This window comes from Cololabis saira, chromosome 9 (assembly GCF_033807715.1).
Source record: "Cololabis saira isolate AMF1-May2022 chromosome 9, fColSai1.1, whole genome shotgun sequence".
Taxonomy (NCBI): Eukaryota; Metazoa; Chordata; class Actinopteri; order Beloniformes; family Belonidae; genus Cololabis; species Cololabis saira.
Genome location: NC_084595.1, coordinates 9,934,236 through 9,957,534, shown reverse-complemented (window position 1 = coordinate 9,957,534; position 23,299 = coordinate 9,934,236). Strand labels below are relative to the sequence as shown.

General features: G+C 37.9%; 1 protein-coding gene across 4 annotated transcripts in view; it reads right to left on the bottom strand.

The window, feature by feature from the left end:
• Positions 1-23,299, bottom strand: part of fgfr1a (fibroblast growth factor receptor 1a) — a 48,582-nt gene that overhangs the window by 12,948 nt on the left and 12,335 nt on the right. For 2 of the 4 annotated variants that reach the window (XM_061730421.1, XM_061730422.1), the window contains exons 3-8: positions 17,994-18,236; positions 16,957-17,046; positions 15,478-15,650; positions 11,413-11,536; positions 9,015-9,205; positions 7,756-7,906 (exon numbers count right to left, since the gene is read on the bottom strand). In XM_061730421.1, the coding sequence (XP_061586405.1) occupies positions 7,756-7,906; positions 9,015-9,205; positions 11,413-11,536; positions 15,478-15,650; positions 16,957-17,046; positions 17,994-18,236 (972 nt within the window). Of the gene's footprint in view, positions 1-6,086; positions 6,232-7,755; positions 7,907-9,014; positions 9,206-11,412; positions 11,537-15,477; positions 15,651-16,956; positions 17,047-17,993; positions 18,237-23,299 lie in introns of all 4 variants that reach the window. The other 2 variants (XM_061730423.1, XM_061730424.1) reach the window with 1 other exon arrangement.

Here is a 23,299-nt window from a genome sequence, read left to right as displayed (position 1 = left end):
AAGAGATTTAACAAAACTTGTTTTCAAAAAACAAAAACAAAATAAAACATGAGCAGTGTTTCATTTGGGATGCAGGGAGTGTGTCTGTTCATCAACATCCCAGATGTGAGGAGAGATCAGATGAACTCCACCAACACAACTCATGCACACATTACATATTTCAGACGGGGACTACGTTAACACCATCGTTAAATTGTGCAACTTGTACTCGATGATGAGTTGGCAGCAGGCTGTAATGCAGGTTGTACAGCAGGCCGTCCCCACCACAATGCATCCAAATATAGACGTTATTTTCCAGTGTGCAGCTGCTAACCTCTCCACGCCTGTCCTACTGTACTAGCTGCTGCTCCTTATGAGACAGTTGGTACGAGCGCAAACTGGAAAGTACACCTAATCAAAACGTGTCCGATTTGTTAAAACTCCTCTAACCTTCCCCAATACTGTGGAAGTGTTTACGAACACGTGAGGAGGTTTATTCCGGCGATTAAAACTATTCAAATGTCCTAGGAAGCAGCTGCAGCAAGAGGGATAATTGTGCTGAGAAACTCAAAGGTTGCGCAAGTCGTCCTAAAATGTTGAACCTACTGATCCTCCATGAAGTCACTGACGACTTCCAAGAAATCTCTCCAAGGTGATCGGCTACATGTATAAGGGAATCAAAAATCAACCTGCCATAATCAAATAAGTTCTGAACGGCCAGCACTGTTGTTTTTGAAAGACTTATCACAACTTTTTTCCACACAAGAAGCCTGTTAATGGAAACTCCGTCATTTCACTGTTGATTTTATCAACATTTCTTAATATTGCTAAAGTTTTGTGCCAAATCGGATGAAAGCCATTAACATGCAGGGAACAGGCAACATATGGCTCAAAACAAACAAAAAAGCAAAGGCCCCTGTGCTTTCAAAACCTGTTATAGAACAAAAAAAAACAGCTAAGAAAACATACTGGGAAACGAGGGCGGTAGCTATGCACGATAACATGTGATCTGGTTTGTTTGACCTGTGTGAGTGATCCGTGCCACGATTCTGGTCTCCGGCATGAGTGGAAGGAGTGCACTGTGCTTGGACAAAGTATGGTTGCAGATGTATGCATGTGTCTCAGAAAATTAGAATATTGTGATAAAGTTCTTTATTTTCCGTAATGCAATTAAAAAAAAACAAAAATGTCATACATTCTGGATTCATTACAAATCAACTGAAATATTCTAAGCCTTTTATTATTTTAATATTGCTGATTATGGTTTACAGTTTAAGATTAAGATTCCCAGAATATTCTAATTTTTTGAGATAGGATATTTGAGTTTTCTTAAGTTGTAAGCCATGATCAGCAATATTAAAATAATAAAAGGCTTGCAATATTTCAGTTGATTTGTAATGAATCCAGAATGTATGACATTTTTGCATTACAGAAAATAAAAGGACTTTATCACAATATTCAAATTTTCTGAGACAGTCCTGTATGCAACTCACACAGGACGTGTAGATGCGGTAGCGCCTTGCAACAATCATTTAACAATAAAAACAGCAGAATTGGATGTATCCTGGCCAGAAAATCTCAGAAAAGTCTCATGGTCAGAAGCGTTGCCATCATGTTTTCTCCTCTCTGTTAGACTGTGCACATTTCAAATGAACCAACAGTGGAACCAACTGGAACAGCAGCGGTCGTGCTGAAGCACAATTGAGACTGGAGTAATGCGAGTCCGGGCCAGGCGGGGAATCAGGGCTCCATCGTGCCGGGCACAGCATGGCACGACGGGGCTTAAGTGAGTCTGCCTTTGTTATGAAGCATATGGGGAGAGTCTGTAAAAGCACAGTCGTCTGCACCAAGGCCAAAATAGAAGTTTGTCTGCCTTTGTACGTCCACTCTCCAACCTTTTCTGCCCTGCGAGTTCATTTGTTAAGGGCAGATCCCAATACATCCCCTACTTTCTACCACTAGCCCTAAAAATGAAGCCATAAACCGTAGGGCCCTTGTAATCTTCCCTAGGGATTGGGACACCACTTGCTACGTCACTGCGTGGTTTATGTTCGGGTACGTAAGCGACTGCGTAGTTACGTTTGCACATACGTCACACCATATCAGGAAGCTGAGAGATAAAAGCTGTTTTAATTTCTGCTGTAGCGCTGTTAATATGCCACTTTATTAAGTTTGAATATTTGTTCAGGCGTAAAAGTAACCGTTAAGATCCCCAACCTGGGCTCAGTTTATCCAAATAACGCCTGTTAAGAAATTTGATCTGATGTTTTCGGGATGAGAACAGCCTGCCGGCTCGGGAGCTGATTTATGGTTCTGCCTTAAATCGACGCAGAGCCTACGGCGTAGGTGACGCGGTGCGCGTCGCTGAGTAACCTACGCCGTAGGCTCTTGTTGGTGTAACGCGGAACCATAAATCAGCCTTTATTCTGGCGACATCTTCGCAACAACGAGCAAGCGAGTGATTATGTACATCCACTGAGTGAATATTATGAAAGTAAAATATATATTTCTCGCTAGAAATGTAATCAAAACGCATTTTTATGCAGAAACTAACTCAAAATATTGATTTTATTCACTAAAAAATAAGAAATGTCCGCCATGTTTTTTTTTTTTATTCAGTCTGCAAATGATGACGTAAAGCATTCTGGGAAATTTTTTCTCAGGCCCGAGGTCGCCAAGTCAGCATCTGAAATCCCTCGCTCTGAAGGGCCAGATTCATACCCCCTATCCCTCGATGCAAAGAGGAATTGGAACACCACTACCCTCACGGGAACGCGCAAAATTTAGGGGTAGAGTTGAAAAGTAGGACTAGGGGAGTATTGGGACTGGCCCTAAGTCTGCTGGATTCAGCTTATTGGAACTCTATTTCGCCTCTCTCACTGATCTCCATATGTTTTTCATACTGTATGTTGGGATTTGACTTGCTGTCTGCTCCGGGAATGTTGCTGTGTAGTTTTACACTCTCCTATATAAAGACCAGCATTTGGCACCCACTCTTATATTGAAACCTGTGTCATCCATCAATCCTCATTTAAGCTTTGCAACATTTGCACGTGTTAATTAAAGAATGATGGGACTTAGTTGAATTTTAGAATAAGTTTACCAATGACCCCGGCACGTGGCCCGCTGGCACCAGTTGCATCAGTTGGATATACGATGGGTTAATCCTGTCTAAACATGGCTGGCATGTGCTGCTGCCACGCGGCTGAGGTTTGGGCGTGTCGTGATGAACAGGATCATACGCCGCTACTGCAAGTGCACACGATGATAACGGCCATCTCTGAAAATTCACCAGGATTAACAAGACACCCCTGGTTATCTAGAATTCCTGCTTTGCTGGACCAGAGTTTTCTAAGCCTTTCAAAATAAAAGAAACTGAAAAATACAGAGGCATGGGAGAATATAAAAAAATAAATAAATAAAATAAAGGAAAACAGTTACACTTTTGAAAAGGTTTTAAGTAATATGTTTCAATAAACATCTGAATTTGCTTTACTCGGAGTTTAATGTGCACTCGAGGGGGTGAAGCTGCATACCATAAAGTTTGATTAATAAACACATACAAATCAATCCTCACTTCTAATGAAATGCCATTTTAAACAAAATGTGTGTTGATTGTGGTAATACAATGTGTAGCAAGATCTTTATATGTAGAAAAATACTTAAACATGTATCTTGTTTTAAAAACAAAAGGAACTCCGAAAGTCATATTTTGTTTGTTTCCTCCCGTTCAAAAACACCAACATTTATTTCATAAAGTACCGGTAGTTGGGGTGTAATGGATTTCACAATTCAGTAGGAAAGAAATGTTTCAATAAGTTGGTTGAGGCAGTTTTCTAGAGAGTAGCTGAATATTAAGACTGTTTGCAATTCATTTGTTAATTAATAGCATCTATTAATGACTTTAAACATGATGGCTGTCAATGATGCCATTAACTGTATTAGGCCTTTTATTTTTCCTTAAAATTTCATTAAAAAGCAGATTAGGTACAGGACTGTCTCAGAAAATTTGAATATTGTGATAAAGTTCTTTATTTTCTGTAATGCAATTAAAAAAACAAAAATGTCATACATTCTGGATTCATTACAAATCAACTGAAATATTGCAAGCCTTTTATTATTTTAATATTGCTGATTATGACTTACAGTTTAAGATTAAGATTCCCAGAATAATTACATTAATTTGAATATTATATTGATAATCTTCTGTTCAACTTATCAATCAATTTATGCTTGTTCTTACAATTGTTTATGTCTACCCAACTCATATTAGTGTTGCCACTAACGACTAATCTTTCAACTGATTTTTCAATTAATTGAATAATCTAATCGACTAATTTCTCAAAAATATCAAACGATTTCAGATCATTTAATTTGTGTTTTATTTTGAAACCAACTTTAATGTGCGTGCATCGCGTTGCCAATATTTATTTCCTTACAGTTTAAGATTAAGATTCCCAGAATATTCTAATTTTTTGAGATAGGATATTTGAGTTTTCTTAAGCTGTAAACCATAATCAGCAATATTAAAATAATAAAAGGCTTGCAATATGTCAGTTGATTTGTAATGAATCCAGAATGTATGACATTTTTGTTTTTGTAATTGCATTACAGAAAATCACAATATTCTAATTTCCCGAGACAGTCCTGTAATGCTGAATCATGACTGGGGTAAAAAAAACCAAAACAAACAAAAACAGCTTTTTATCCAATTGGTCTGTTATGCAGAAAGGATTCATTTGTGCTGTAACAGCATCTTCTTGACATACATTTACATGAACGCCTTCTACATAACAATGAGTCTTTAGATGCCGTAGTTATCATCACTGCTGTTATTGTTGCCACGTGCAGCGCTCTGGTAGAATATCTCCTACGGATAATCTGCTGGACGCAGTCCATGTTAAACAATACATTCCTGACCAGAAATAAAACTGAAGTGGACCATTACACCCCAAAGCCAACACCGGCAACACAAGTCCGTTACACTTGTGTGAAAAAGGGCTGACGAACAAGCAGCTTGATAATTGGAGAAATGTCCATCCCAATATCCCTGGGAATGAGACACATCTACTACAGCGAGCCAATTATCAAAGCCAGCCGCTGTGCTCACAGCAGGAAATGACATCAGCAATCCATGTCACTTCCAGCGTGTGTCAAAGAAAATCAGCTTAATACCAAGTAAAATGTAAACATTGCTTAAAAGAGCAGAACGAAGTAGAAACTTCAAAGTGAAATCTAATCAGAACTGCCAAACAACCCGTTCTTATTACGAGGTTCCACCTGGGCAGAGGCCATTTAACACATTTCTGTGTAATATTTTTGCTTTGAAAGCTATAACAGTATGGAGGATTTTTTGTGCCAAAATTAAATGAATAAATACATCATTAATTAATTAAATTGGGAATTAAATATATCATTAATTAAATGTGTCATTAATTAATTAAAATTAGAATGAAATATGTCATTAATTAATTAAAATACAATTCATTTTAAGTAAAAATATATATTTATTATTTCAGCATTTAATTAATTAATGACACATTTAATAAATGATTTCGTGTTGCGTGAGAACCATGAAATGTAAAACTGCATTTAATTAATTAATGACACATTTGATTAATGATTTCCTGTTGCTGAATTAATTAATGACATATTTCATTCTAATTGAATTAATTAATGAAACATTTAATTAATTAATGATATATTTAATACTAATTTTAATTAATTAATAAACACATTTAATTAATTAATGATATATTTCATTCCCATTTTAATTAATTAATGATGTATTTATCTATTTAATTTTGGCACAAAAAATCCTCCATATAGCAGCTCTTGGGGTGTTTGGTATATGCTGATTTAATTGAAGAGATAGCAGAGCATGGTATAGTACTCTCCCCATCTAGAGATATTAGATGGAGTAGGAGCCAAGCTGAGCTCAGAAACAGGTTTTAGTACTTGTAATATGCCCTGGCTTCTACTCACATTTGCCACCAGAGAAGTAGTCAGACTTTTCTGGACAATGTGAAGATGTGACAGCCAGGCTTTGGTTGGGAAAAAAAGGAAATGAAAATGTAGGAGAAAAAAAGAGATAGAACCACTGATACCTTCCAAAACGGTCAACCATGCAGAGTGATGAGAGAACCCGATAGAATTGCCCGCCAAGCAGGTATACTCCCCAGCATCTTCAAAAGACACATTTCTCAGTTGAAGGACTTCCATTTCCTTGTCCGTGGTGTTAAGGCCAGCGGTCTAGAAAATGACAAAGGAAGCAGACCCAACAAGAGGCCCCGGAGGGAAAGAGGACCATGAGTAAAAGGTTTCTGAAAGAGAAAAAGAGGAGCAGAGGAGCGTTCTCCTCCTTATTCCAACACCATCTGGACAAAAAGAAACACCAGGACACCCTACAGAGGACTCTTGTCAGGAAGAGCCTTCCCGTATCTGTTAGTGGAAAAGATGGTTATGTTAAGAATTTGTACCGCTGAACATCACAATGGGGCTGCACCATCACCAACATAAATGACCGTAGTCTCATCTCTACATGCAAGAGATGGGCATGGAAAACTCCGCAGCAGAACAGCACGTACTCACACTTTCAATCACCACACCGACAGCAGCTACGTGAAACTAGGGCTGTTCGATTTTGCCCAAAAATAAAATCTCGATTTTTTTCTCTCAAAATCCGATTTTCAATTACGAATATTTTGTGAATTGACAAAAGGCAAAGAAATGATTTCAAATGTGCTGTTTTTTTATTGAACATTTGCCCCATTGGGCTTTAAGTGCAAACTTTGCTCTTATTAAACCAAAAATGAATGAATAAAGTGCAAAACTCTGTAAAATAAGTTGAAAAAAAGTTTTAAAAAATATGATAAAATATAAAGTTTTATCTCTGAAAAAAAAAATAAAAAAATCAGCAAATCAGCACTTGCAAACATACAGTAAGTTATATTTCCAATTAAATAAAACAAGACATTTTCTAATTAAACTAAACTGGGTCTTTGCATGCTAAATAATAATGCAACCCATGAAGGAGGTAGAGGTGTGTAATGTCAGTCATTACATTTGCTATTCACATTTGCAAGTTTTTTGCAAAGAACACGCACCGGTCTACCGGTGGCATGTTAGTATATCACCATGGTTACAACGCCCCCTCCTACACTAAAGAGCCTCTCCGATGAGGCACTTGTCGCAGGTATTGAGAGGAATTTCCATCAATCATTAATATGGTATCAATCATTGATATGTGTGCAGACAAGGTTAAAAAAAAAATATATATATATTTTTTTTTTAAATCGATTTTACGATTTTCACGTTTTAACATCGTTCTAATTACATAATCGCGATTATGATTTAAAATCGATTAATCGAACAGCCCTACGTGAAACACAGATAAACAGAGCAAAGGTAGCCAGACGGGAAAAAGAGAGAGTTTGTGAGCCGTACAAAGGGGAACGTTGACGGGTACGAAACAGGGACTAACAGGAGGATGGCAGGAGAGGCCCTTATTAGGAGGGCGCAGGCGTAAGGGCAGGAATGAGAGTGGGTTTCCTACACAAACATGAGTCTGAACACTTTCAAACTGTTCTGCTGGGAATTTTCCATAGCATCAGTCACATAAGGAGCGCTGAGGAGCGAGGGAGGGAGGGAGAAACCAAGGGAGGGAGGAGAGAAACAGCTGAGATAGTCTGGAGTTAAAGGCCTCTAGTTTTTTCCCCAACGTGGTGCTAGAAGCGCTTCCAGTGTGTCGTCCCTGTACTGCGGCGCGGTGGTTACCTGCGGGCTCATATCGGGTCACAATCAGCCAAGCCGACTGATTTGCTTCTCCTATATAATTGGACACTTTACATATATACTCTCCGCTCTCCTCCTCAGTCACATTGTAGAGGGTGAGCACCTCAGCGTCCGAGCTATTCACCCCAGAATGCTAGAAATAAAAACAAGTCACGTGCAGCACACAAAAAAAACATGAAACTGTTAGTTTTGTCAATAAATATCATTGATAATAAGGAAAATAATGAGATAAAGCTCCACATGAAACTAGGGCTGGGCGATATATCGAGATTTTAATATATATCGATATATTTTCAAATGCGATATGGTACGAGACAATATCGTTTATATCTATATAGCTTCTTTTTTTTTTTTGTATAGATGTCTTTATTGAGGGAATTAAAAAAAAAAGAAATAAGATTTACAATAACAATATAATTATCAATATTTCCCCCCCCCTTTTTTTTTTTACTTTTCATAACATTAATTAAACCAAAATAAATAAATAATAATAATAATAAAAAAAATAAAAATAAAAAAAATAAATAAAAGAAAATAAAAAAAAGAAAATAAAAATAAAAAAACAACAGCACACCCTCTCCCCTTCCCTCCCTCATATGGTCAATAGATTACATCATTCAAAATCATTTAACATATGTCATTTAACATATGTCATATCAATACTAGAACAAAAATGAATAATAGATTAAATAATCAAGTCCTGCGTAAACAAATGTTTTGTTATTTGCACAACTGTCAACCTCAGTGGAAAAGTCTGCCTGTTACTGTCTACATTGTATTAATTGCACAGTGTATTTTAATTTAATTGTTATGCAGGAAAGGGATATTTGTTTTATTTTATTCAAGAAGCATTTTTATTCTATATATGCAGGCAGTTTATTTTTATTTCATTTGTTTTATACATCTTGATATTGTGCAGACCTCTGTTAATAAACGTACCTGTGTGACATTTGGCACGAGGCTTTGTATTAAAACTGACTGTTTTTTTAAGGGTTTGCACCAGAAAAAAATGAAGCTAACAGAGATGCTATGCTATAATGCTTTGGGGGAAACCCCAATTATGGCACAGAAAAAATATCGATATATATCGAGTGTCGCCATTCAGCTAGAAAATATCGAGATATGACTTTTGGTCCATATCGCCCAGCCCTACATGAAACATATGATTTCTTTCTGTAGCATTAAAGAATAACTGAAACAACTGAGGTACAAACAGCCAGGGGGACGGACTGGACTCCTACCTTGAGGAGACGAACATGCGGCACGCCGTTCGGCCCGACGCGGCTCCCGTTGATCTCGATGTGTTTCAGCCACTGGATATGCGGCTGCGGGTCGCTGAACACTTTGCACTCGAACTCCACGTCGCTGCCGACCACCACTGTGCGATTGGCTGGCAAGCCAGCTTGAAGGATTGGCCTGTGGGGGGAGCGCTCTGCAACGACACCGACCGGGGCACAGAAGTGTTAGTTTCTAAGTTTGTTGAGCAGCGTGGCAGACGAGAGACATTAAAAGACAAACAAAAAAAAAAACAACCGACACCCTACATTATTTGAAAAGTACAGTGAAACAACTCCCACTCTGTGAAACACGACCCAGATATAACCTTGCTGTATTAAGTAGGAAGTCAACAAGGGCTCCTGAATAACTGTAATTTCAAACAATTTTGAAGTTACAGTCAATTTATCCAGTTAAACACCGTTTGTGAGTTTACTGCGATAAGGCGGGTTAAGCACCTCGTCTGAAGCACGGACTGTGACGACTGAAGTCACAGTTCATGCTTCAGATAAGCTGTTCTTTAATGCCACTTTTCTCTTTTCAATTTTATGCAACTTTTGCAACATTTCTTAAGTTACAAGGAACTATGACACTTTTGTCATTATATATGAAATACCAGTGAGAATTTAGTGCGAGTACTACGTGACTCCTGAAAAACTATTTAATATTTGCCAAAATGAACTTGTCTGCTAACCTTTACCACAATTTTTTTAAACATGACTTTGGTCACACGTGACAGCATGATGCATAAACCCTCCAGATGACGACGCACCGATCAAAATCAGCAGCCGGCTGGCAGATATTGTCAGAAACACTGTGGGTTCATGTTGTTGTGGGTTTCATGTAATCACTTGAAAAACAGGAGTTCAGTTGACTCATGTGAACTACGTGATTTATACCAAAACACGGCACATTCAGTTTCCCACGATTACTGCATTAATGTCAAATGCAGTGAGAAACGGCTGCAGAAATAAAACACTGCTCATCTTAAAATACTCCATTTGAGGTATTTTTTTTTAAGGATAAACAGTTTGACTTGATTTTTCTTCTTTTAAAAGTGTGACTTGTCTTTTTTTTAAATTTAATTTTATGTAAACTTTATGCTCCTTAATCCCATGTGGGTAATGCTGTCAAAATGTTAACCTTTGTGCTGTCTTAGGGTCAAGGAAGGAGGAAGAGAAGAAGGGAGGAAAGAAGGAAGGAAGGAAGGAAGGAAGGAAGGAAGGAAGGAAGGAAGAAAAGAAGGAAAGAAGGAAGGAAGGGAGAAAAGAGGAAGGGAAGAAGGAAGAAGAGAGCAGGAGGAAAGAAGGAAGGAAGGAAGAAGGAAAAGAAGGAAAGAAGGATGGAAGGAAGGGAGAAAAGGAAGGGAGGAAAGAAGGAAAGAAGGAAGGAAGGGAGAAAAGAGGAAGGGAAGAAGGAAGAAGAGAGCAGGAGGAAAGAAGGAAGGAAGGAAGAAGGAAAAGAAGGAAAGAAGGATGGAAGGAAGGGAGAAAATAAAGAAGGGAGGATGGGAGAAAATGAGGGGAGAAAAGAAGGAAGGGAGGAAAGAAGGAAGAAAGAAAACAAGGAAAGAAGGACGGAAGGGAGAAAAGAGGAAGGAAGGAAGGAAGGAAGGAAGGAGAGAGCAGGAGGAAAGAAGGAAGGAACGAAGGAAGGAGAGAGCAGGAGGAAGGAAGGAAGGAAGGAAGGAAGGAAGGAAGGAAGGAAGGAAGGAAGGAAGAAAACAAGGAAAGAAGGATGGAAGGGAGAAATAAGGAAGGGAGGAAAGAAGGAAGGAAGGAAGGGAGAAAATAAGGAAGGGAGGAAAGGAAGGGAGAAAAGAAGGAAGGGAGGAAGGAAGGAAGGAAGGGAGGAAGGAAGGAAAGAGCAGGAGGAAAGAAGGAAGGAAGGAAGGAGAGAGCAGGAGGAAAGAAGGATAGGAGAATTAGGTCATTTTGACCCAAAGACAGTCCAAGAGTTAATAGATTAAATAATGTGATGCAGAGTTTGATTTAAGTGTATACCGGTACTAACTAAGTTGTAACAACAGCACTGGTTGTGAAAAATATTCTGCGTCAGTAGAAATAAAAAGTTGTGTTTTGATGACTAATAGCTCAAAGTTCACGTGGCTCTCAACGTCTGGTGAGGCCTGGCAAAGCCCGAGGGCCACGAGCGCTGGAGGAAACGTGATTTACATGAGAAGGTCAAAGGGCAGGCCGTTCTCCCTTCTACGTGGATCCTACACCAACACTGTACCTTGTTATCTGTAAGTTTATCTGTACAAAACATTTTATAAAAACCAATTCAACATGATATCGGAGCCTGGAGTGTTCAACAGGAAATAACAGGAAGATCAAGACGGATCATTTTACAGTGAGCTCTTACCGACGACATCCAGCAGGTACGTGTGGTTAATGCTGCCGTATTGGTTTTCCACCACGCAGGTGTAGTTTCCCTTATCAGAGGGAACTACAGACTCCATGATGATGGTCCACATGTGGTCACGGACCTAAACAAAGAGCAGAAACATTCAAACAGATGCATCAAAATAACACAAAGATTACAAAGAAAAAACGGAACTTTCATAAAGTCAGAGGTGTCAAAAGTATTCACATTCATTACTCAGGTAGAAGTATAGATACTAGAGTTTAAAAATACTAAAAATAAAGTTGAAGTATTAACTCAAGTTTTTTACTCAAGTAAAAGTATAAAAGTACTGGTTTCAAAACTACTTAAAGTAAAAAAGTAAAAGTAATGTAAGGGGGAAAAAAGCCATTAAGGACAAAAGCCATTGAAAAAGAATGCATCTTAGTATAATGCAAACATATTAAAGAACCATATATGTGTACTATTGAGCATTAACATGTGTTTCAGAGAGCAGGAGATATGATGACTAGTTGCCTATAAGTATTGTAATGGTGCAAAAAGTCAAACTTCAGAGGCATGTTATCATTTATCCTAACCTTTATTGGAATGTACATCCAAGTTTAGTTGCAGGAATCTGAGGGAACGGATGTAAGAACAAAACTGGACAAGAACATCTGAAACAACCACAACCAAATTCACTCTATCCGGATGGAGCAATTTAACTGGATAGTTTTATTTAAAGGCCGAAATGAAATAGAGTAACGAGGCTGTTTTTAAAATATAAGGAGTAAAAAGTACAGATAATTGCGTGAAAATGTAAGGAGTAAAAGTAAAAAGTGGTCTGAAAAATAATTACTCCAGTGAAGTATAGATAACCAAAATTTCTACTTAAGTACGGTAACGAAGTATTTGTACTTCGTTACTTGACACCTCTGCATAAACGTTTGAATTTATCTGCCTCCGAATCCCAAACTCTGCTTCTTCAGTTTCAAGAACATTTTAAGGTTATTCCACACAAAAGGAAGCTGCATATTTAGATGGGCTTTTTCTCCCCCCGCCATTCAAAGTCGAGCTCTGGGACGGATAAATCCTGAGTGCAAAGACAATTACTTCCTGAGTTTTAAAGAAAAATGTAAATGTAAATATAGAGGAGGGAGTCTGAGCACAGCCAAGTAAATACACCAAAAGTCTGCAAAAGGACAAAGCAGAAAGCAGGGCCTGCTGCCCAAGAACACAACGTGTAATGAAGTGTGAGGGTTATAAGGTACATCCTGTCTCACTATATACTATGAATTTAAAGCATTTGAAAAGGCACATACCAATAATTAATCATATCTTTGTTCATTTTAAAAGCCAGCATGTGAATGATGGGATTTAATAACACAAAAACTCCCTTTTCTCTTGAGTAACCAGGGTTTTTTAAGACGCGTATTTTTGCTCTGCAAAACAAAGGCAACAGGAGAACGGATATACGTTTTATCTATGTGCCCCAACCTGTCTTATTAGCCCCCACCGATGTCTGGCTCCTTTTTTCCAAAGACATGTTATAATTTTTCTTCCATAAATCTGCCAAGACCGGCAGTGTGTGATTAGCAGACTAACCTCTAAGGCAACAGCAACATCAAACATGCATATGCACAAACTGAGCCATACAGTCTCCCTCATTTAGGCAAAAAATGTAATGAAGGAGTGCAGCTCCCTGCTGCCAGATGTGTTGTGCTTGGCTTCACGTACATGTGTTCCACATTAATGTATGCCTCCTGCCCGTCTATACGCAGAAGGTTAGAACAATAGACTCCCCGCCGTAAAAGCAAGAGTGTGGGAGGAATGAACGCCGTCCCCGCCCGGCCACTGGTGCAGACCTTTGCACTTTTACGTAAAAAAAAGGAAAGAAGAAAGAACAGCCAGATGGTTAAGTGTGCTGCCTGGATGGGTGAAGGGTTTAGGGGAGACAGGGGCAACAGCTAGCTGAGAGGAAACTCCTAAATGTGTCCCAGCTGGGGAAGGCGCGGGCTGGGGGAGCACGACACCGGGGCTGGGTAAGCCCACACCTCGATGGGAAGAGCAGATGTGGAGGAGGAGGAGGTGGAACATGAACATGCCCTGCACACCTGCAGGCAAACCTCTCCATACATGTCAGCACACAAGATTCCTTTGGTCTGGTAGAGAAGATTGTGGATTAATTTAGGCGCAATGCCTTTCAAAACCTGAAAGTCTATTCCCAAAAAACAGATGAATGGACTTTAAATTCAGTCCAACTCTGAAAAGCAGAAGAAATATGGGAATGGTTGCAATTTATAGAAAAGGTCCACAACTTTATCCGTCATACCTCTTCAGTAGGGCTGTGCGATTAATCGATTTTAAATCTAAATAGGATTTATTAATCAAGACGATGTTAAAAAAAGGAAAATCGGAAAATCGATTTTCCTTTTTTGCAGCTGGCTGCATTACAGACAGAGCTCGTCTAGTCATCTTTGTTTGGTCAAGAAAATTGTAAATGTTGTCACTTTACTAAACTCAAGGAGGATTTACAGTATCTTTCAATTGCACTTCATTCCCAATAGGGAAATTTGTTTGCTATTTTTCTTTAAAAATAAAGATAAAATATTTGAAACAATTCATTCCAGTCTTTTGTAGTTTTACCAAAAAAATCGAAATCGAAAATCAGGTTTTCAGAGAAAAAAAAAAAAAAAATCGGGATTTTATTTTTGTCCAAAATCACCCAGCCCTACTCTTCAGTAAATCTTGACAAGAGTTACCATTAATCAGGCATCAGCAGAGGTGGTAGTAACGAGTTACATTTACTCCGTTACATTTACTTGAGTAAGTTTTGGGAAATTTTGTACTTTTAGGAGTAGTTTTGAATCACTATACTTTTTACTTTTACTTGAGTAGATTTGTGAAGGAGAAACTGTTACTCTTACTCCGCTACATTAGGCTACGTTGAGCTCGTTACTTTTCTTTTATCTCTTTTACCCACATACGCGTCAATCTCATGACATCACTGAGTGATTCTTTGGGAAAAATGTTTGTTTTTGCATGTTTTGTCACATTTACACAGACTCAAACACACACAGAGTTTCTATGAGTTCATGTTTGTTCTAGTTCTGCCTGGTTAAAAAAGAAAAGTACAAAGGCTTGAAATTTTGTGCTACTTGTGCTTAATTTATTTTTTACTCTGTTATTTTATTTATTTTATTATTTATTAAAGTATTTGAATTTACTTTAAGCTTATTTTAATTTAAGCTATATTTTATTTTTTATTAATTTTAATTTATTTTATTGATTTAATTTGCCTGAAGATGATTATTTTGTACTTTTGGCTCTTTGAATGTTTTTTCACCAAGTACTTTTTTACTTTTACTCAAGTCATTATTTGGATGACTACTTTTTACTTGTACTTGAGTCATATTATTCTGAAGTAACAGTACTTTTACTTGGTACAATCTTTGGCTACTCTACCCACCAACAGTTATAACCATGTTTGAAACTGGAAAAACACCAAAACAAAGTAATCACAGCCCCACGTATAGATACGGGAGGTATTTACTGCTGTATGGATGTAATTACAGAGAATGAGTACTGACACCCAGAACCAGGACGGCCAGTGGTTTCCTTCATCCAAACAGATGGCTAGGATTCCCCACCTGAAGCTGCAACCGTGACACAACACACCTTTTCGTGGCGTAGGGTTACAACTCGCTTTGTTTCCTAGGTCAACTGTGAAACTTTCTCATCCTTTTCCCTTGCAGAAAGCAGTTTTGTTACTCCAGGGGAAGGAGTGGTGATCTAATTTACAGATGAGATCACCGACACATATTCACGCGCTCAGTGACTACTGAGTGAAACAATAAAAAAATGTTTCGGATACTACATTGACATTAAAATATTTTGGCCATGAAACGTTTCATGACTTTTTGTTTTTTTTGAATGAACTTTAAAGTTGAGGCTGTTTTTCTACATGGGCTGTGGAGGGCGTACCCCTGCCTTTAGCCTGTAATGAGCTGGGAGAAGCTCCAGCAGGCCCTTGTGACCCTGCACAGGATTCAAACAGGAATAGAAAAAGGGAATGAATGAATGAACCTTAAAGCCTCCAATGCGATGGTCCTTCTTGAAGTCCTTCCCGTTCTTGTACCATTTCAGAGTGGGAGTTGGATTGCCACTGGCCTGGCATCGAAACTTCACAGTCTTGCTGGCCGGAACAGCGTGAAGCTTCTTTTCCATCTTTTCTGGGTGAACCCATTGTGGGGCCATTGCTAAAAACCAAACAGAGAGTGGCATTTACATTTCCAATGTAAAGAAACAAAAAGGTGAATGGACACTCCAAATACAAAGACTTGCATAAACATATGTCATATTCTATATCATAAAAATGTAGTTTAAAAACAGGACCAGTGCTGAAGTTTAACTGGAGATCTTTTTATTACATGATCTAATAACAAAGTTTTTTTTATTTCTTGCTCAAGCTTCAAAATGTTCTCTACGGAAGAGTATTAGGGCCAGGCAGGAGAAAAAAATATTTGAGAGGGGAAGATTTTTTTTTTTGTTATGCACTTCGAGAAAAAAAGTCGAAATGTCGAGAAAAAAAGTCGAAATGTCGAGATTAATGTTGAAGTACAATTTCGAGAAAAAAGTCGAAATGTGGAGAATAATGTTGGAATACAATTTCAAGAATAAAGTCAAAATTTCACCTTTTTTCTCAACATTTCAACTTCATTCTCGACATTTCAACCTTTTTCTCATCATTTCGACTTTTTTCTCGACATTTCGACTTTTTTCTTGAAATGTTGAGGAAAAAAGTCGAAATGTCGAGAAAAAAGTCAAAATTTCGTGAATAAAGTTGAAATGTTGAGGAAAAGTCGAAATGTCGAGAATAAAGTCGAAATGTCGAGAAAAAAGTTTAAATTTCGTGAATAAAGTTGAAATGTTGAGAAAAAAGGCGAAATTTCGACTTTTTTCTCGAAATTGTATTTCAACATTAATCTTCACATTTCGACTTTTTTCTCGACATTTCGACTTTTTTCTCGAAATTGTATTTTAACATTAATCTCGACATTTTGACTTTTTTCTCTACATTTCGACTTTTTTCTCGAAGTGCACAATAAAAAAAATCTTCCCCTCTCAAATATTTTTTCTCCTGCCAGGCCCTAATACTCATGTCAAAAAGACATTGTGTAAATTTCACTCCGATGTGTCAGGGAACAATCTCATGCTTTCCGTGCTCCTCAGCTGCCGTGCTGAGCAGCAGCAGCAGTCAGGTGAGGAGGATAAAGCGTCTTAATTTCCCTGAGAATAAGTTGGAGGACATCTAAGGTCAGCCGGGGCGAGTCACCGCCGTGCCATTGCTTGTGTAAAAGCTGCTATTGTGGCGGTGAGAACCCCGTGAATCAGACTGAGACGAGCAGCACGTTGTTCCCCACACACACGTCAGGCCTCACGCCTGAATTACAAACTTCTGAAAATCTCTGACCATAACAATTACTCAGAGCCCCATTCTGGGTGAGTCAGTAATGACCACTTGTTGCCGTAGCTTTGGCAACGCAAGGAGATCAGAACACTTACGCATCAGTTTCTGGCTGCCTAACAGTTTGGTTTCCTCTGATGAAGACTCCTCCTCGTCATCGTCGTCTTCAGATGAGGCCAAGGTGTAAACTAGTGAACAGAAACAAACTATCATCATTATTGCTACAACATAGCCGACATTTTAAGTGCTTTTCAAAGTCTTATTAAAAAAAAGGACAGAAATGAATGCCATTATTTGTGTTTGAAACTTTTTTTTTTTTTTTACTTCATGTTGTTCAAAAAGTCTGCCAACTGCACAACAAGGATAACAGTCTCTTAACTACAGGACTGTCTCAGAAAATTAGAATATTGTGATTTTCTGTAATGCAATTACAAAAACAAAAATGTCATACATTCTGGATTCATTACAAATCAACTGAAATATTGCAAGCCTTTTATTATTTTAATATTGCTGATCATGGCTTACAGCTTAAGAAAACTCAAATATCCTATCTCAAAAAATTAGAATATTCTAGGAATCTTAATCTTAAACTGTAAGCCATAATCAGCAATATTAAATTAGGCATTAGGTATTAGTATTAGGTATTAGGCCTTTTATTTTTCCTTAAAATGTCATGAAAAGCAGATTAAGTACAGGACTGTCTCAGAAAATTAGAATATTGTGATAAAGTTCTTTATTTTCTGTAATGCAATTAAAAAAAAAAAAAAAGTCATACATTCTGGATTCATTACAAATCAACTGAAATATTGCAAGCCTTTTATTATTTTAATATTGCTGATTATGGCTTACAGTTTAAGATTAAGATTCCCAGAATATTCTAATATTTTGAGATAGGATATTAGTATATAGTTTTCTTAAGCTGTAAACCATGATCAGCAATATTAAAACAATAAAATGCTTGCAATATTTCAGTTGATTTGTAATTAATCCAGAATGTATGACTTTTTTGTTTTTTTTAAATTGCATTACAGAAAATAAAGAACTTTATCACAATATTCTAATTTTCTGAGACAGTCCTGTAGTTGCTACACTCATGAAGCCAAAAGGTTTATTCTCCCAATTTGTATTACTTTACCTGTGACGTTGAAATAGATGCTGTGGTTCCCGAACGTGGTGCACATGAACAGGCCGGAGTCACTGAGCTCCACGGTCTCGATCTCCAGCTGGCCGCTGCGAATGCGGGTGTGTTCTCCATCCACGACGGGGACATGGTCTTTAGTCCAGTTGACGGTGTGGGGGGAGTCCTTGGCCGAGCAACTTAGAAGCAGACGATCCCCGAGATAAAGGGTGAACAGCTCTGCTTGTTGTTCCGTGGACACTGTGAAGAAGAGGAGGGCATGGAGTTATAGAAACGCTTCACAATGATGATCTTTATGAACAGTTTTAATCGCCTGTTCCAGAGCCTTCAAGACATTACGTTATTACAAGAGCGCTAATGTGCCTTAGACACAAATAGGCCTGTGTTGAAAAAATCGATTTCCCAATTCTAAATCGATTCTCATATTAATTCCTAAAAATCGATGCATATGTCTAAAGATCGATTTTTTTTTTTTAAATTGTGTTTTTCTTCTTCTTTTTTTTCCTTTATTTATTTATGTTTTTTTTCTTCTCATCATTACATTACAACTTTTGGTTATTTTTTTGTTTATCCCCAAAAAAGGAATGTTTTGTTGGACACGAGAATAACTGGTGCCATGTTTTTGCCTTTAAATATGTTTAAAGGTATGAAAACATTAAAGTGTTAGGTTATAATTGCATAAATGGTCTATATTTCATTACTTTATATACTGTCTTGGGGTTACATTTGCAAAAAATGCTAAAAACCAAATGCTCAAAAATTAAAAACCAAAATAAACCGAAAATGGAACAAATAAAAACGGAACGTGGGAAAAAATAAAACCAATTTCATCCGTCTCTGTTTGCTGCCCTGGATCTGTTTGGTAATTCTGACCCACACGATGTTTCTGAAAGCAGTTCTATCAGCATTCTGGGAGCTGATTGGTCCTTACAGCATCATTAGCTGCCAATACTTGCTGTTTAATCTAATATTTTGCAAAACTACAGTCGTATAATTCATGCAACAGCTCAAAAAACAGTTTTAATAACACTAACCCAAATCAATATCGGAATCGAATCTTGATAATCGATTCTGAATCTTAAGAATCGGAATCGAATCGATTCTTGACATTTGAATCGATCCCCAGCCCTAGACACAAACACACACAAACCCCTTGCACAGAAAACACAGTCTGACCACCGATTCAGACTCCATTCTCATGAAGAAAGAATGCAAGATCTTTTTATGTTGGTTTGAAAAACAAAACAAAAGGAAAAACAAACCAACAAAAGAAAAACCATACTGGCTTTTGACTGCAGCAGCAATGGCTAAGTCGGCTCCAAATGGCACTGGAGTTTGAAAGCGACACCAAGGTTTCTCCACAAATGACAGGTTCGGGGGGATGGACAAAAGGAGACTAAATTGGCGTTTTTACCAGTCTGCAATAAAATGACAGTTCACTCTCAGTCCTGTGGTGTTTAGGTGACTTCCACGGTCCAGTCAGAAACAACAAACTAGGCCAAGCAAGTCAGGAAGTCAAGGTTATCAGAAACAGTGTAATGTAGGCCTGTGTTGAAAAAAATCTCAATTCTAAATCGATTCTCATATTAATTCCTAAAAATCGATTTATATGTCTAAAGATCGATTTTTTTTCTTTTTTTTTTTCTTTTATTCATTTATGTTTTTTTTTTTCTCATCATTACATTACAACTTTTGGTTATTTTTTTGTTTATCCCCAAAAAAAGAATGTTTTGTTGGACACGAAAATAACAGGTGCCATGTTTTTGCCTTTAAATATGTTTAAAAGGTATGAAAACATTAAAGTGTTAGGTTATAATTGCATAAATTGTCTATATTTCATTACTTTATATACTGTCTTGGGGTTACATTTGCAAAAAATGCTAAAAACCAAATGCTCAAAAATAAAAACCAAAATAGACCGAAAATGGAACAAATAAAAACGGAATGTGGGAAAAAATAAAACCGATTTCATCCGTCTCTGTTTCCTCCCTGTATCTGTTTGGTAATTCTGACCCACATGATGTTTCTGAAAGCAGTTCTATCAGCATTCTGGGAGCTGATTGGTCCTTACAGCATCATTAGCTGCAATACTTGCTGTTGAATCTCAATATAATACTAGTAGTAATATTTTGCATAACTACAGTTCATGCAACAGCTAGAAAAACAGTTTTAATAACACTAACCCAAATCAATATTGGAATCGAATCGGATCGAATCAAATCTTGATAATCGATTCTGAATCTTAAGAATTGGCATCGAATTGATTCTTGACATTTGAATCGATCCCCAGCCCTAGTGTAATGCCATCCCCTAACTCCCCCCTCTACTGTCATAGCATGCAGGGAAACGAGTCGTCTCTTTGCAGGGTTTTTCCACGTCTTAAAAAGGGGAAAAAAAAATGTTTAAGCACCTTACTTTCAGTATAAAAATCAAAAGGGCGTATATCTGCTTTCAAATTACGAGAAAACATAAAATATAAGCCATTCAAGAGGGACAATTCCAACTAAATAGCCAACTGTGCTATCGACTACATCAGACTAAAACAGAGTGCCTGAAATCTTCAGAGAGCTCGCACACAAAGAGGCCTGCATCTGTTGTGTAAATTCATTAAAAATAAACACTCCAATCTTAAAACGGGTCCAAAACACATCAAAGTACTTCCTTGGTCTCCTCCCACCGAGCCTGCGTAACCTCTCCCCAGAATTAAATTGCATCTCAAATTAGTTAAGGCCCCATATTGAGGTAAAGCAAGGAGCTACTTGGGAAAGGAAGGTGAAATTCAATTACAGGAATGAAAAGAGAGGAGGTGTCGCGAAGAGAGACACCTGAGCCCCCCGTTCTAAACGACTACATAGTCTGCTTGGAGGAGGGAGTAACGCAATTATGTTGACATGTTGTCCATCACAGTGCTGTTGTTTGTCTGGTTACAAAAGGTAAAGATTTCCACGGAGCAGCTTGCATGGCATCTTTGCGTTGGGATCACAGCCTTTGGCCAAAGCTTAAATAAATAGCAGATTTTGTACGATATAACACCTCCTGCAAATGACAATTTTCTGTAAAGCGTGATGGTTTTTTTTATGTTTTTTTGACAGTTTGCCACGAAAATATCCATTAAAAAAAAAAAAAAAAAACTCTACAGCTCCAGAATGATCCAAACTATAGAGAAACAAAGCATAAAATGCTATGAAACGAAGAAATAAACAACAAGCCCTCTCATTTAGGAAGGTGGGATCAAATACAGGACTGTCTCAGAAAATTAGAATATTGTGATGAAGTCCTTTATTTTCTGTAATGCAATTAAAAAAAAACAAAAATGTCATACATTCTGGATTCATTACAAATCAACTGAAATATTGCAAGCCTTTTATTATTTTAATATTGCGGATTATGGTTTACAGTTTAAGATTAAGATTCCCAGAATATTCTAATTTCTTGAGATAGGATATTTGAGTTTTCTTAAGCTGTAAGCCATGATCAGCAATATTAAAATAAAAAAAAGGCTTGCAATATTTCAGTTGATTTGTAATGAATCCAGAATGTATGACATTTTCGCATTACAGAAAATAAAGGACTTTATCACAATATTCTAATTTTCTGAGACAGTCCTGTATTTATTTAAGATGTAATCAGAAAATTGAAATACTTATTTAATTTCAAGCCATGTTAATCATCTGAGCAGCTGCACACTCATTTCACCAACATGTATTTTATTCACGTTGTCTTTCCAAATCCCCTGAATGCAGCACAATATTGTAAAATCTCAGTAATTTTCTTCATCCTCCCTCCCTGTTCGCCACATCAACCTCTGGCACTGATACAACAGATAAATTAGCTGATCAAATGCTATAGCAGTGACCAATCCCTCACCATTAAATGACTGTGAACCAGTCTCAATGCACCTTTATTTTACACGCTCTTCCTCGTGATCACAACAGGAAGCACTTGTATATAGTTTTGACTTCAGGACAGAACCAGCTAACCGGACTAATCCCTCCCATCGTGACAACAAAGGACTTCAAACAATACGGGGGAAGAGAGAGCTGGGAGAGCGAGCCAGTGAGCATGTGCACAGGAGCGACTAAGAGCGGGCCTGCAGTGGCAGGTTCTAGTGCCAGTTGCTATGGCGACTCCACTTGGGCCTAGTAAAGGTATTTCCTGGATCACATATGTCTGACAGCCCTTTAATCCCAGCAGGAAAAGGGGCCACGGGCTAGGATCAACTTTCTCCTCGAAAACAAAACCAAAGCGGGGAAGCAGAAAAAAGGCATTTAGACCCCGTCTACATTAAGTCATCAAAGTTTTAAAATTGATCTTTTGTGCGAGCCCCACGTACGTTCTCTTGAGCCACAAGCAGTTCTTGTAAGAGTCTTTCTGGTCATTCCTGAACAACATGAACGCAATAACATATTTTCTTATTTCCCCTCTTTTCAGCTGACAGACAACAAAAAACTGCATCTTAGCCAAAGTCTGCAGGAGAAAAAGGACAGACGGGCCTGCTGACAAAATCATTATTTCATGGGATCATGTCTGGTAAAATCCAGCAGAAATGTTTATCGCTTCCTTTACCATATCTGAGAGTGCATCTTGCACAAGCTTCGTCCTCAACCATCAGTTTTCATGCAGCTGAAATCACATTTTGCATTTAGCATATTTTCTGTTCTTGTTAATAAGAAAAAGTTTTGAAGTTTACCGGCTCTGGCACTCAAATAATTTGCTAGATTTTCCTCACATTCTGTGAGCACCAAGCGTTCTTTCACAATTACCAGATTTGGTTCTGCTCAGAACAAGCTCAACTTCCTTTTCCCACTTGGTGGGGTTAGGGGGAACAAAACCATCACAATCCCACGCAGCTGTTGATCAAAACAACTGGACCAAGACCATCACAAAGAAATCTTCACAATGCAAACCATCAAGGGAAAAAGCATGAGAAAACTGTGAGAAATAATATCAAGTCAAAGTTGGGTCATCACGAATTTATGAGCATGCAACAATTCTGTATGATTAATACATGCAAACTCCTGTACTGCTTTTCAATGTGCCTTCAACGACTCTAGTCCATCAAAACATTCCTCTGGAACCATACTTGCCCTTCATTTTAACACCAAGTTAGCTGCCAAGAGTGACTCCTAAAAGCTAAATAATTTATCACCAGCACTTCCAATCCGTGCAGGTTCCCTGTGTCTGAAACGACCCGGTTTGCTGGTATAATCCACCACACGGGATCCTCTTTATACCCTTCTTCCTCCATGACAGATACGATGACATAGACAATTCCACCGACAGAAACCAACCGATAAATGATG